The following is a 16,318-nucleotide window of genomic DNA, read 5'->3' as shown; positions in this document are numbered from 1 at the left end:
CCAATCCTGAAGTACCTGCATTCTCTCTTAAAGCCACCAGATGGCGATAGCTGTGGTTCCAAAAAGAGTTCTGGTCCTGTAGAAGTGTGTAAGAAAATTAGTTTCTGATATGGCGAACAACTTTTGATTGAAAAGTTGTTCGCCAATGAACATAATCCTATTTTCTGGCTCTGGTATTGACCTGAAACTGGCAACTGAGCGCATAATGTAATCAGAAAGAGAGCCGAGGGCTGTTGAGGCAGACAAGTCGCCCCCTACTGGTCATGAGGGCAAAGCATGCAGCTTTAAGGCACTTCTCCACCAGGTTCACCTATGTCCATCTTTTACAATGTCTGTGCAGGGAATTTGGACACACTCATCATCAACCCAATGATCCTGCAGTGTGCAGGAATTTTTCTGGTTCTTCTTGTGTTTGTGTTCAATGTCCAGACTTTTAGTTTCAGTAATTATAAGAAGAATTCACCACAGTGAGAATTAAATCCTGGCAGTGTACTCCCATCATAAATCTAGTGCCGCTGTGTCCTAGATCCAGTTTAAAGTAAAGAGACCATTTCTCAATCCACCAGTGAGGCCGGGAAAGTGTGCAGCCTCTTCGCCGTCACGCAGCCTTCCTCAATGTCCCGCTGAGAGCTGATTGGGATGCGAAGAGGTTTCTTTTCATTTGCGCACTTAGATGAATGGTGCCATATGCACAGGGGTCAGCATGACCTGGATACAAATATTCATTTGCTGATTTAATTAAAGCTTTAGAGTGGGCGGATGAGAGAGATGTCATGTTTAGGTGAGTAAGAAACCAAGAAAGAGAGAGAGTGTGTGTGTGTGGCTCTAAGAATGGCTTATGACCTGAGTTTCTGTCCTAGATCATTCAATAACAGACCATTTTCTGTTTTTAACTTGGTCTTTTTCCATGTAAATATAATATTTATGAAGTGCCACCTAAATTCTTTTATTTTTAGGTAAAAATATGATTCTTCATACACTCTACTGTATATATGTAGTCATTGTCATGTCAGCTGCTTAAGAACAGGGGTTTGAGCCAGCTCTGCGACCTGGACCAGCTCTCTCATTTGGATCGCAGGCTGCACAAACATTCAAACCCTTCTATCGTTCTCAGGTTCCGCGTGACAAAGTGTGAAAAACCAGCCAGGGAGCGGCGAACTCTGCTGATATTAGACTCTAACGGGAGCGTCCCCGCATCGCCCACAGCGGTGGAGCCGAAGAGTCGACCAACATCCAAGTCCCCTCAGGTGTGTGTGTGTGTGTGTGTGATGAAAATGTTACCTGTTTCTGCTTTTGTCTTGCCTGCAGAAGAGCTCTGTTTCTTATGTATCCATAAATATTTATGTGTGCACATATCTCACATTCCTCTCTTTATAATATGCACTATATTACTCAACCATCCACATCATTGCATTTAGTTGTTTCAGTCACTTCAATAACCAAAGGTTTATAAAATCACTGCTATGGTGTGGGGCTGATTTTCAGCAGTTGGTCTCAGCCCATTTAATGTTTCAGCATAGCGAGATATCTTGGACAATTTCACGCTCCCAACTTTGTGGGGACGGTTTGGGGATGACCCTTTCCTGTTCCAACATCACTGCACACCAGTGCACCAAAGAAAGGTTCATAAAGACATAAGAGAATTTGGTGTGGAAGACCTTGACTGGCCTGCACAGAGTCCTGACCTCATCCTGATCAAACACCTTTGGGGTGAATTAGAGTAGAGACAGTGAGACAGGCCTTCTTATCCAACATCAGTGTCTGACCTCACAAATGTGCTTCTGGAAGAACAGTAAAAAATTCCCATAAACACTCCTAACCCTTGTGGAAAGCTTTAGAAAATGCCTGAAGGTACTGAACTACACGCGACCTGTCATTTCGGCTCTAAACTTTGTGCTTTTACGTAACAAGTGGGTAAAATGCCTGCAACACTTACAGTAGAAGTCTGCAAACACTCAGGTCCAGATGGAGACTTCTAGTGAATAAATATAAACACATGGCACTAGAGAAATATTACTTCTAGTATTTTCAATAAGAATAAATGAGATGGAGTAAAAGCTGCATTCATGGACAGTAGTTTTTAGTTTCTGTTCACTGATGCTGTTTATTGCAGTGGCTGTAAGAAAAAACGAATAAACGAGTCTTTAAAAAATTCATCACACAGAGCTGGAGAAAAACAGAAGACCAGCCTCCGGCCTGCTGTCTTCTGTTTACATCACAGGAAGTCTGGTTTATGAAATGCTGTGCTCCAGGTGATCGTGAGCAGCATCCACTCGTCTCTTTTCGATGTCTAATTTAGTGTTTACAGGAACAGGAAGCTGCGTCGTCCGGTTGCTGCCGTTAAACAACAGAAATTTCCTCGCAGATAACGTGTTTTCATATTCTTCAAACAAAAACAAACAGTGAACAACAAAAAAAGGTGCTTTCAGGCGCTTTGCAGCAAACTGCAAAGGTCTTTAGAGAAATCGGGTGGGTGGTGCTCCTGCTGTGAAATTAGCCATCAAGGTGAATCCTTGATCATCACATTTAATGTTCAATCACACATGCGAGCATTTCTTCTTGATGGATGCTAGCTGTAAACAGCTTTTCCTAAGCGTCACACGACTCTGTTTTACATGGCTGTGTTTTTGTTTTTTTGCTCGTTTGCAAAACCATTGAGAGTGAAAGATACCGCCGAGTGACATATGACATGGGTGGTAAATACTTTACAGGGTTACCTAGGCAACCAGAGACTGGAATGTCTGCTAGTGACCGACGATCGGCTTCAAAGCGATGTGCCTAAACATGAACAGCAACCTGACGAGTTGTTCTCTACTCCAGTAGCATTGAGGTTGGCAACCAGCTCTGACGGGGGCAGTTGGCTCAAGTTGCTGTTTAAAAAAGAAAGCTATGTATATGTTCTGTATATTTACAGCCATATACAGACAGTGCACTCTCTGAGAAATGTTGCCAGAGACACAAAAGTGCAGAAATATCAATATCAGTTGCAGAGGCAACGCCAGAGATGAAAAGGAGAGAGGTTTTCTCCTTCTGCATTAGTGGATCGGTGAACTCGCCACACACTGAGTGCACAGTCCTCAACACTTTTTTGTTTTGAAGTCTTTGAGTACGATCATTCTTTAAATGCTGATGAACGAGACATGAGGGCTACTTCACAAAGCACTAAACTAGAAGGTGTCAAACATAAGGGCCCGGGGCCAGGATTGGCCCAGGAAAGACTCCATTCTGTCCCAGCAGACAGCTTTGGAAATGTGAAAGAGGGTATAAATTTGTAACATTTAACTGTATTTTCATAAATTCTACAGTTTTTCCTGCTGATAAAGGTCTCTGTGTTTGTTTCATTTTCTGTCAGCTTTCATGTTGACTTTTACCTTTCTTGGATGGATTTTATAATTTTTTATTATTTTATTTGTTCAATGTGTTAATTAGTCTGTGTATTTTTCTCTCTACCAGGAGCAGACAGACAGCGTGGACCAGGGGAAACGATAGAAAACCAGGTAAAGTGTGTTTGCATCGGCTGCACGCGTGTCTTAATTTTTCAGAGCTGTTTACATATTCTTTTATATTTCTTACAGCTATTAAAAAAGGAGAAGAGGAGCAACATCTGGACACTTTTTAAACCCAAATAAGAACTTTCAACATCAGTGCAGGAGGGACAGATGGATCTGGGAATCGTCCCCCTGTCCTGTCGCTCCACAGGGAGTGATGCGCTGCTGCTGCTGCTGATGGTGGTGGTGATTTTACAAGTAGAGATGGCTCAGGTGTGTCTACTTGAAATGGTAGCTGGACAGCAGCGCCTCGCCCAGGAGTGTCAAAAAGTAAATGGAAAAAAAAAAGCCGGGCAACTGCTTGATGTAACGATGGAGGCTCGACCAAGCGCTGTCCCTCCCAAAAACTACAGCCGTACTCCTCAAAAAGCAACTGGTCCGTGATGCTTGTGCATTACAGTTTCACAAGGAGGTTTTAAACACGTATTACTTGGTTTATTTGTAGAACTAAATCCCAGGAACAGGTCTGTGAACCAGTTCAGGTCATCATTAACCAAACAGGAAGGAGTATATCGTGGCCAGACGCTAAACGGGAACATTAGCAGGCGTGACCAAAGCAAGGTTCTCACATCCTGTAATCATATGAACAGGTGCATGTCAACCTGATCATCCCTTTTAATAAGAACTCCGGGTCAAAGAGCAAATCGGTTCAAATATTCAGACACGAGCCGCTCGCTGGATGTTTTCTGTTAGTCTGTTATTTCTGTTCTTTTTTTTGTCCTGTGCAGCATCCTGCTAATACATTCAACTTGGAAGATATTAGCATACATTTGGAGTCTAGCCTGGTAATCACTCCTTTTAGCTCCGTTTTTGGTCTCCACCACCGTGACAGAGAATTAAAATGAAAAAGCAAAACCTAAAAGACAAACTGAAAGCAGCTGATGCACATACTGCACTGGTCCCACTCTAGATTTGTTTGTTTGTGCTATAGTGTATCCTTAATAACAAAAATACAGTTTATATCAGTGTTGTGTTATATTAGCGTAGAGAACACGTCTGAAACACATTCTGAGTTAAAACCTTTTGTAAACACATTAAAGTAAAAAGGGCGACGCTGTGATGTAGTGAGCCTCAGTATGAACTGTTGGTTTTTATGAGGCTGTTTGTTTTCTTATCGACTTCGTTCTGCCTTGACTTAATTTATCGAAGCCTTTTTTTTTAAATTTAGCCTGGATTTATTGTATTGTAGCGTGAGCTGCCTTTATTATATTCCATCCTGAGAGCAGATACTGCACAAATGGTTTAATCCATTGTGGATTATGTTATCAGCAGGCCCACCAGGATGTAAGCCTTATTTTCTCTTTCTAATGAGATGTGCCTTTCGTTTCTAAACGTGCTTGTGCTCGCACAGGTGCGTCGAGGCAAAGGTCAGATGGTAGGTGCTGTGATTCATTCTGTTTACTGTATCAAGAATCGTTTACTGTGTAGAGCAGAGTACTGAGTGAGTTACATCTTTAAGGAAATAGTCTTATTGTGAATGTAACCTCTTAAAGTGAGTACGTGAGGATGGCCTAGTGCCATGGGCTGATGCAAGATGAGGTGTGTACTCATTTTCACTCTTTATCCTATCACTTTTGTGGCCATGCTAACTTTGCTCTTAACCTCTAAGGAAGTGGGCAAAAAGCCTATAAACACAGTGGATCATGTTGCTTGTGGCCATAATTTCGGCAGGTTTGCTCTGTGGTCACCAAACCAAAGACGTCTCTGGAACATTGCACTAACGTAGATCAGCGTAAATATGATGTTATATCAGAGTTTCATGTGATGCTGTTATGTCATCAAATACAATATTTTAAAAATGTAAATGTAACGCTTTTCCATCGTGATACTGTAATGGTGATCCTGGTCATGTACCAATCAGATGGTTGGCGGTTCTATCCTCGGCTCTACTGGTCTGGAGGTAAAAGTATCCTTGGACAGGATGCTGAACCCCGAGTTCCCCTTAAATAAGGTTAAAAGCACTTAAGCATAGAAAAAAGTGCTTACATGAAGGTTAAGCGGTGTCACAGGAAGTGCTCGCCACAACAGTTGGTCATGAGCAGCCGTTCCAGGCTCCTGTTGCTTAGGTAACCCTGTTGTATGTTTTTATTAACTTATCTAATGTCAGTCAGCCGTTTCCTGTGCTCTCACTGGTAGTCGCTTCTCTCGCTAATGTCCAGGCGGAGAAAAGTTTAACTCAGGACCCGCCAACTTTTCAATGTGTCTTTGACTTTCAGTCGTCTCTCATCTCCACGTCACTTTTAGTCACTTCCTGTGTGGACGCCCCTTAAAGAAAGATGTTATTAAGACGTTTTCCCCTGTGGTTAAAACTGTTGTATTGATTGGCTGATGTTTAGCACCTGATGTAGTCCTATAGCAACAATGTTCGTATCAGAGATGTTTCAGTTATAGTCTGGATTTTTTTCGTCTTTTCTAAATCGTATTGAAGATGATGCAGGTGTCAGTGACTTAGTATTTACAACAGTCTCAGCAGCATCTGCAGCTCATGTTGCAGGACAGCGTGACAGTAGAGGCTCAGAGACGAGCGATCGCTCCAGTTGAGTTGTGTGCAGACTGGAAGCAATTAGCAACGTGGCGACCAAAAACTGTAGAAAGTGAATGCTACTTGGCAACTTCAGGAGATTACACGCAAAAGATGCAGGTGAGCAACTGAAACAACTACCAATGAGAATAAAGAATACCTATGACTGACATACTTCCTGGTAGCAAAGACATTAGGGGGTTACCCGGGTAACCATATCCTGAAATTACTGCTTGTGACCAATGATCAGCTTCAAAGTGATGAGCCGGTTGCGTCCTTTGTGGACGCAGTTTAAGCTTTTTGCTAGTTTCAGAATTTACTGCTGGATTGGCCCCTGAACTAACACCAACTTATTTTTTACTTCAAAAATATGCAGCTGCCCCAAAACTCCAGTATTGGTCTCACCCAAGTCAAAGGTTTCCCACCTAGTCAGCATCACTGACTGCACCCAAAGTTTAATCATACAACCCGGGGAGAAGCTGAACTACTGAAGGATGTGTTAAGTTATTCTTTTTACCCCATAAAGACATTTTATAAGCTCCCCTGTACCTTTAATGACAACGTCTGACACCTCAGTGTGCAACAATAAAGATGTAGTTTGATGACATTTAGAATAGTTTCCAAGGGTCGCTGCAGAGGCAGAGAACACGCTCGCTATCTTCTGATGAAGATGAACTTCAAAGGTTATTCCTAGAAGATCTTAAACAGAAATACACAGTAAAGGTTGTAATTTTTTACTTTTTCTACGATTACCACGTAACATCTGATTCATGTGGTGGTTTAAGCACATTTTAAAGGGTAATTCCACCAGTTGTAGACATAAAAGTTTGTTTGCCTACTTGTTGTCAGTGTGACGTCATCTTTCAGTTTTTAGACCGTGACTAAAACCAGAAAGCAAAAGCCCCTCCCCTGAGTGGAGAGCCATGCAGATGTGTCACCTATTTCATTTTTTATTTATTTATTTCTTTTAAACATGCATGCACTTTTTGTTCTTGATATTATGGGTCTGTCTTTTTTTCCTCATTGTACAAAGACAAAAATAAAATCGACTAACACATTTTAAACCATGAAGTCGCCTCTTTTTGTGTTGCCCTGCACTGCATCGCCGCCGCATTGCAATGATTAAAGCCAGTGTCCGCTGACCTGCAGGCTGACGTCTCCCTCCCCTTCCCTCGTGCGACTGAACCATCCGTCTTCATATCCTATTCTGTCTCATTTCCTTCTTTGCTCACTGCCCCTCTCTCTCTCTTTTTCGGCGCCGTAATGAAAAGATGATTTGTCTTATTCATCTCAAGGAGGTAGTCTGTCGACCTCCGGCTCTCTATCATATTATTTCCACATAATGGAGATGAGATGGAGATGGAGGGGTGTTTTGAGCGCTAGACGGAGGATTAACAATGCTCGACTCCTTTTTTTTGTCTCCTCTTGACCTTCTGAGTGTTATCGGGTTAGGTCGTGCAAAAAAGACACAAAGGATGCCCGAGCTGGTGACCTTAAAAGAAAGGGCACAGGAGAGCTGAGGAAAAAGATACAAATCTGTTAATTCAGGTTATAACTTCACTCCGAACAACAGCCAGGATGTGATTAAACGAGGCTTCTGGGTGACACGTTGTTGCCGCTCGACAGCGCTGGATTGACGACTGACTTTCTGGCTGTTGACAGCGACCGGAGATGTTTACAGTGTGGTGGTGGGAAGGAACGAAACGGAACTACACTAGAGTCATGGCTCAAAGCTAACCCGCCCTTGATAAACGCAAAGCACAAAGATGCCTTCAGAGTGTTAAACCTGTCAGGAAGGTTGTGCATGACGGTGCAAAATGCGAGTAAGCTGCACAAGAGCACAAATATGGACTCCTGTTGCATGTGTGTTTACTTTTGCTATTAGAGTCGAGGTTCGGTCTCTGCGAGGTTTTCACACCAACAAAACAAACAAAAAAAGGAAATCTCCTAATTAGGTATTCAAATAAAGAGAGTAAAGGTAATAACGCTGCTCTGATATGTCTTTTCTGCATGACTTCATGAGCAGTAAATTTATCTCAGGCGCTGAATTATTCAGGCCTCCGGGCGACAGGGCTCCCATGCTGATGCCAGGCTAAGTGCCCTACATCTTATCTTTGTCTCTGGCTATCAGCCAAGAGGACGGAGCTCAGGGGGAGAAACTTCTTTTATTTCCTTTCCTTTTTAAAAAAAATTTTGGGGGGGAAACAGATGGGACTAAAGGGAGGAAGTCACGTCGATGTTTCACAGCGTTTGAACTGCGTCAGGGCTTTAACTTTAAAAAGGTGATTCGACTGTCTTCATAAGTGTGCAGATGGCAGAAATCATCCTTTGAAACTTCAGAGCTATTTAAATGCACAGAAAGTGGAAATAAACATGAATGCTCCAATATATCATTCCAGTATCTGTATCATCAAATATATCAGCGAGATGACAGCTGCTGATGTGAAGATCAAGTCTTCAAAATATAGTTGATTTATGTTGTTCATTGTTCACAGACAGGCTGGTCTGCTGGGTTTTCCCACACAACCATCTCAAAGGTTTTTAAGAGAATACGAGAAAAAGAGAAAATATCCAGTGAGCGGCAGGTGTGTGTGGGTGAAAATGTCTTGATGTTAGAGTTTAGAGGAGAAAGGCTGATGGGAATGCAACATTAACTCAAATAACCACTCATTACATCCATAGTATGCAGAAGAGCATCTTTGAATGGACTACAGCAGCAGAAGACCACACTTAGTGGCACTCCTGGCAGCTAAGAACAGGAAACCAAAGCTACATTTAACACAGAATCACCAGAATTCGACAACAGAAGATTAGAAAAATGTTGCCTTAATTTCTGTTGTGACATTCAGATGGGAGGGTCAGAATCTGAAAGCATGGATCCATCCTGCTGTTTACGAACCTACCTGAGTATTGTTGATGACCACGCCCATCCCTTTATGACCACAGTGTACACATTGTCTGATGTCTCCTTCTAGCAGGAGACCAGTAGAGCCAATCCAGTAGAGCATCGTGGGGAACAAGTGGTGGAGCAGGAGGTTCATATCATGGATGTGAAGCAGGCAAATCTGCAGCTACTGTGTGATGCCGTCATGCCGTCATGTCAACATGGTCCAAATTCTCAGAGGATTGTTTCCAGCACCTTGTTGAATCTGTATATCTGAATAACTAAGGGGGCCAAAGAGGGTCAAACATGGTAGTAGCAAGGTGTCGGTAAGAAAGTGTGCGGTGAGTGTAGGACAGCGGTCCCCAACCTTTTTTGCGCCACGGACCGGTTTATGCCCAACAATATTTTCACGGACCGGCCTTTAAGGTGTCGCAGATAAATACAACAAAAAAAACTAGTACCGGTACCTAAAAAAAGAAGATTTCTTCATAACACACATGAAACGACCCAGAAAAACTGAGTAAACGATAAAAATGATAACAAAATAACGCTAAAAACTGATAAAAACCCTGAAAACCATACATTTCACACTCGAACCTCAACTCTCACGGACCGGTACTGGTCCGTGGCCCGGGGGTTGGGGACCGCTGGTGTAGAGGACAAAACAAAAAGCCAGATTGTTTTTAATTTCCAACAGTTTCTACAAGTAAAGCAGCTGCTTTTTAAGAAATAAAAACCTACAGCTGGAAAACCTTACATGGGATCTCTTTATGAAAACCTCCAGGTTGGTTTTCTAATGAAAGAGTTCATATTTAACTTTGGTGAAACATTAGTAGGTTTCCCAGGATGGGGGGGAGGTGGAGTATTTTTGGGCTGTTTTCTCAGACGTTTAAAAGGTTAAAGATTACATTCAGTGTTGACACTAATTTAGCAGGTTTATAGTTTGTTCACTGGGTTTCCAAGAGCGTGGGAGGATAAATCAACAGACTCGCAGCTGGATGACCGACGAAATCCTACCTTAACAAAAGCGAGACCAAAAAAGAGAAAATCCCTCATTGTGCTGTTTAGTGCGGCTCCAGAAACACTCATTGTGCTTGTAGCTGCTGATAAGTAAAGCACATCTAACTTTTGTTTAAACTCTTATCTCGACTCATGTTCATACAAGCCTAAAGACGGAAAGAATAAAACCTTCAAACCGTGAAACAAACACGAACGATGCTTTTATTTTGTCCTGTGCATTTTCCTTTAAGCTAATACTAAAGGCAACAATAGCAACAGTTTTTTCTCTTTACTGCAAGGTGGATATTTTCTCTTTAAGTATAAATTTTCCTCTGAGATGAGGAAGTGTGTTTGTGTGCCGCAATAAAGGCTGACATCATTAACGCCAACAGAGCCTTGAGAAAAACAAACACGCTAACTGAGCGCGCACACCTCAGGGACTCTACAGCCGACTGCCTAATGGACCTGATAAAAACAACGCAGAGGAATCCGACACGCCGGTGCTTTTTATTTGTCCGCACTCGCTGTGTGGATGTACAGCACAAATTAACTCGTTGCGAAGCTACTTTTGAGCCATTATCTCGAGTCGCTCTGATGACGGGGAAGAGACGGTGAACACTACAGAGATGCGAGCTTGGCTTACAGCGTGTAGAAGACTAGGTGGTAGAAAAGTGACGTTCATTCATGGAAATTAACAACAATTATTTATGGTTCTGTGAGAAGTTCAATAACAGGCTCCGCGAAAAAGACCTTTTTCTTTCTGCTCCTGCTAAATGGGAGAAAAGACCTTCATCGGGATGAATGTTTGACTAAAGGAAAACCATTGAATGCACCTACCTCTGCTTTACAGGCAGATGGGAAACGTGGTTCACAAAGTGTAAATGCACATGTGCAAAACAGGAGATATACCTGTAATAAAAAAATGTATGTCTTGGCCCTGAGAGGTCAAACACACCAGCAACTAGAAAAAACGCTGCAGAAGCACACAAATCACGACTGAAGGAATTAAGAAAAGACAACAGCAGGAAGCTAATAGTAAACTTGTTTTACTGTTATATACAGCAAGAACCATGTGACATGTTGTGTTTTCTAAGTTTTTGTCCAACTTGGGTTATGTCTTTCTCGCTTTTGTGGCTTTTTTCTATTTGCTGACATTTAATTAAGTTGTTTAAGTTGTTGTTAAGTTTGACCTCTCAGGGCCGCTGTGCTGTTTTCTTGAAAATAATCTTTTTAACTGCTAATAACAAACCAGACAGTATTGGAAAGGATCCTGTGTAGTAACTATGTGGTTGACTTTGTGGACGTGGACGACTGGAGAGACATGAAGTCCAATACGTGGGCTGCATGCATAGTTTGTGTTGTTGGTGTAATTTACCCACCTTGACCTTTTGAAGCTGAACACAAAGAGCAAAAGGTGGATCTGACTGAAACCGAGGACACTGCACAGTCGCTGGCTAACAACTTGAAAATGAACCTTCGTTAACAATGAATGCATCCCAAAACGTTGATTCTGTTTCTCTGGACGTAGCATTTTCAGTCGGAGAAACGTTTTGTCAGTCAAACAAGTGATGAGCAGAATCAACCTTTTGGGATTTACTTACCTGGATGACTGAGCATGCATCAAGACAAATGAGTGTGCACACATTCAGCCTCCTTTTTTGACTCAAACAGGGCGATTTGACAGCATTTTATTCAGTTTTGAAACTGCTGATTGAGTCAATGAGCAAGAGATCATTCACTGGCCATCCTTTGCATACAGTCTGTAGCCCAGATATCCAGATAAGCGGCCGCAGCTGTCTCGATTGGGACTTCCTGTTCTGCCCTCTGCTCGTAGCTGTGGATACGCTTATTTAAAGCCTGTTAAAATGTGATGGGTCAGTAGCACTCGGACACAAACCGAAACTAGAAAGCTTCCTGAACCAAAGATCAACAGATTGTACAGGAAGTACATGCATACGCATACAAATGTTGCTTTATTTTTAGTTTTTAATTTCTGCAAGAGCAAAAAAATAAAGATTTAGAAATCTAGTAATTGCTAAAGACTGGAGAATTTTAAAAAAAATGATTTTAGTAGTTTTGAGGTGGTCACTACATTAAAAAAAGTAAAAGCATGGATGTGGAATAAAACAAGCAGTGCGTTAGAAGCTGATCCAAAGGATGATATAAGTACATAACCCTGTTATTAAGGAGATGAGTCAGTCTCAGTGAGAAAACTCAGAATTATGCCCCTCATAAAGTGCTGTTTATGTTTGCTTGTTTTTATCCTGATTATCTTTTTTACTTTTTGCTTATGTGTTAAAAGATTCGGATTTTCAACTGTAGGTGAACTTGGAAATTTTGGGATATTATGAAATTGAAAAAGGCTTCTACCCTCCTCTGCTCGTCGATGCCTCTTCTCAGCTGACAGCAGCTCACATGTTCCCTTTCTGCACAAACAATAACACGTAGCTTGTGCTGATGTTACGCTCGCCGAATAAAAGTTGCTCACACCGACACGTGTCTCTTTTCAAACTTCGTGCTCTGCTGTTTGTGTGCAGGTGAAGCCTCAGCTGTTATTTATCTGCCCGTGCAGAGTGTATAATCTACCTTTCTGTGTATCCTTGAACCGAGTGAAAGGATCAAAGTGAGGCGGTGACGCACTAGGCGAGCTCGGCTCTGATGGAAAGATGAGTCACTGGTTTGATTAAGCAGATCCTGTTGTCATCACGCTGCACGGGAACATTTTTTGTCTTTAATGTCTTTGTCCGTAACGTTGAGAAGCAGGGTGTACGTTCAGAAGTTCATAAAGAAAACTGCTCTTTTTGATTTCTTAAAAACAACAACAACACAAAAAACAGCCCGCCAACGAGCTTTTGTGCTCATTTGTGCTTCGCTTGTGATTTCACCTGGTAGCTGAACAGCCGCCCACTGCAATGCACAAATGATGTTGTCCGTGGGGGGAAAAGTAAAAATAAAAACATAACAGGCTGTACTGTTCGCTCCCTCAGAGGCATTTTTGGATCAAAGCTTTGGCTAAACTGTGAATGCATTCGCACACAGGCCTCAGTGTGGATTGGAGTCTGGTAGTCTATCCCGCTGTGGTGCAGCACGCCGTATGTGACATGAAACCGCCTCTGGTCTTCTGTGGTTTTCCTGCAACGTCTCAAACTCAGCGGTGAGTGGGACGTGCTAAGGGATTTTAGTGAAAAGTCAGAGAGGGAGAGATACAGTCTGACAGACCCACGGGATCGTGGTGAGCGGGTAAAAAACTAGCAACATCACCTGCTCGAAACAGGCGTATCTTAATAAACCAATGAATTTAAAAGTTGAACATTTCATGTAAAACCAATGAACTAGCCAAAAATCCAAAGGTTTAAATAAAGAGCGCACTATAACACGAAGAGGAGCGCAGAGGGATGAAGATGGAAAGGCGGCGGCTGAGAGGAGGAGATAAATCACCAAAGAAAGAGCTATTTTGGGGGGCTCTGTTCCACCTCTTGTGCTCACGCAGACACCGAGAGCCTCTCAGTCAGCCAGTCGATCAGGATTATTGGCTGCTGTGGAAGTTCCTGAGGTGTGTACGTGAGCTAGTGTGGGGTTCAAGCAAACACCCACAGGTGTTCATTAGCCGAGGCCCCGAGGCCCTGGACGCTGCCCGCTGAGGCTCTAACTGCTGCGATGGCGAGGTTTAAACACCCGAGTCCCACGGTGATCACACTTATTATGAAGACGGGAGCGAAGCGGCATTCATAAACAAACGCTTAGATGTTGTGGTGAATGGCAACGCCGAAAAGTGGCTTTAAAAAAAATGTGTTCGGCATGTCATCTGTTCGTCACTGGTATAGTTTATTGGATGTTTTAATTGTGTAACAGAATTGGTGTGGAGGAAAATCACGAGTAGTGACTGGAGCAGTATTTTTCCATGCCCTTAGGTTGGCAAAAATCTGCCTCCTTAGGGAAACGACCACTTTCCCTTTGGCAACCAAGCTGTTATCTGGCACGTCTGCTGACATAAGAAGAGCTTCTGTGAGGATGATTTTATGTCTTATTTTGTGAGCGTTAGGTGATGGAGAATATTTTGAAAGACCTGAGCTGTTTGAACTGTCGGTCCCCAGCAGAGCAGTTTTTAACATCATAGTTAGAAACCTGCTGGGTTACTTACAGGAGCTGTGCTACTTGTGTTACTCCTGTACAATTACAGCCACTGGACTATTCATTTACAACTTTTGAATACTAGACCCTAAAAGTGAAATTACAGTTCCTTCCACTACAGTCAGGATGTGGAATTAAATAAAAATAACTTGTTTTTAGTGCTCCGAATCATCACGGGGACAAAAAGCTAGTGCTCATCACACATTTGCATAGATTTCTATGTAAAAGTTAGATCACGCCTTGTCACACTAGACTAAAAATAGGACGGCAACTTCCTTGTGACTAGGACAGAAATGGTGGTTTCCCCGTGTGTGTGTTTAATTTCTTTTACATACGACAACAACAACAAAAAGTTTCACAGGTCCAGTATGCATCAGTCCTCTTTGCAACTGCTTTTGATTGCTAGACCAGGACACCCATCGAGAGGTGGGAGGCAACCTGTGGGGTCCTGTCTGCAATCACATTGGAGAAGATCTACAAATAACTGCAGAATAATTTATAAACAGCCAGATTACCAACATGCTGCAATCAATCTGAGGCAGTCGACACTGATGAGCACAACTTATATTCCTATATAAATGCACGGTTGACAAGTGCCTATGTCAGACTGACTCCGTTTTATTCCTGTTTTACTCATGGCCATTGATCAGTAGTTGTTGATCATCAATGGTCATGAGATTTTGTTCCTTCAGTGGGCTGCTTTCAGTCATTATGCAAATGTACTGTTTATAAGGTTGGGGAAACCTGCAGTCAGCTGAGACTGAAGAAGTCACTTGGATGAGTGACGAAACGTTTCTCCCACTGAAAACGCTACGTCCAGATGAACAGAATCAACCTTTTGGAGAACACAGCAGAGTCATTTTCAGACATTCATTCACTCAAAGTCCAAAAGTCTGATTGCTGCTAATCTCAGTAGCGTTTGGTTTTTTCTCTGTCCAGAGATCTGCAGATGCAGGTCAAGGAGAAGCAGCCAACAGATGAGGCCTCCACAGGAAAGCAGAGGCTTACTTTGACATGTAGGAATCTACTGTAGCGGAATATTTATCCTTTATTAAACTGCCAGCACGCTGAGTGCAAGCGGGGCTTTAATTCAGGCACATTAAAGTAGCAGTTATTTGTTTGTATTCTTTAAAATTTAATGTCTGCAACAGGAAGTTGTGAAACTTTAAATACTGAATATCCATTTTACATTGTTCTTAACGTAGCGATTACAAGAAGTTCGAGTACTGAACTCGTTTAGTTTATAATTCTATAAACGTTCAATCAACACGCAGATCTCTCCAGGTCCAAAAACTCAGTGAGAGAAAGATAAAATCTTATGACTGTGTCCTCTTTCAACTAGCTGTCAAGTGTAGCGTTAAATCCACAAGATACACAAATTAGACACAATTTTTCAAGTACTTTTATTTTAATTTACAATACAAACAAATAGAAATCATTTGGCAGCCAAACCATGACTGAAATGGGGGCAAATAGGGAAAATAAAATTAAAACACAACTGATCAGAACAGCTTATTTATTATTTGTGATTAATCAACATTACTTGAGTGTGGTTCCAAAACCAAAGTACTGATAAAGATAGCTATAAGACCTTCGAGAGCTGGATTTGGCTTACATTTGTATGAGATTCAGTGAATAGAGACAGAAGCGTGTACTTGGTTATGGAGCTATGGTGAACACTGAGCAGCCACGGGGGAGGCTGGCGTTAAAAAAGCACTCCGTACTGCCGCCCAGCCTCAGTTAGGTCATCACCGAGCTGAGCTAACGTCACAGGCTGGACGAGAAGCCTTAAAGTGGAATAAAAATTAAAAGTAAAAAGCTAAGAGGGTGAAGCTATGACCCCTCTGAGGTTCACTCAGCAGCAGTTTGACCTTAGCTGATCTTACATTCACATTGACTAGAATAAATGGTCTTGTTTATGAAATGTTTTCACACAGTCATAACGTGCATAATAGCGACGATCAGCGAGTGAATAAGCCTCGATTAAAAGACAGCTCCTCATCCTTCATTTACGGAATATTCAGTAGATCAATTTTAGAAAGCAGTACGATTTTATAAATAACAGCAGAACAAAATATAAGGAACTAAACCATGATGACCTCTCCTTATCCACGTGCTCGGTTCCTGTACAGCCTATGGCAGGGACTGTGTTTGCAGAAGAAACACTAAGATCCAAACATGATAAAAGCAACATGTGGTGTATCGCTAAGTGTGTGTGTGTGTGTGTGTGTGTGT

The 16,318-nt window shown here is 42.1% G+C and overlaps 1 protein-coding gene across 1 annotated transcript in view; it reads left to right on the top strand.

Moving 5' to 3' along the window:
- Positions 1-7,136, top strand: part of rell1 (RELT like 1) — a 32,786-nt gene extending 25,650 nt beyond the window's left edge. The window contains exons 6-8 of the mRNA XM_005925819.3: positions 1,115-1,247; positions 3,454-3,497; positions 3,576-7,136. Of these exons, the coding sequence (XP_005925881.1) occupies positions 1,115-1,247; positions 3,454-3,489 (169 nt within the window). The 3' untranslated portion in view covers positions 3,490-3,497; positions 3,576-7,136. The remainder of the gene's footprint in view (positions 1-1,114; positions 1,248-3,453; positions 3,498-3,575) is intronic.
- The last annotated feature ends 9,182 nt before the right edge of the window (positions 7,137-16,318 follow it).

This window comes from Haplochromis burtoni, unplaced genomic scaffold (assembly GCF_018398535.1).
Source record: "Haplochromis burtoni strain Fernald_Lab_line unplaced genomic scaffold, NCSU_Asbu1 Contig_82, whole genome shotgun sequence".
NCBI lineage: Eukaryota > Metazoa > Chordata > Actinopteri > Cichliformes > Cichlidae > Haplochromis > Haplochromis burtoni.
This window is presented reverse-complemented; position numbering and strand designations above follow the sequence as displayed.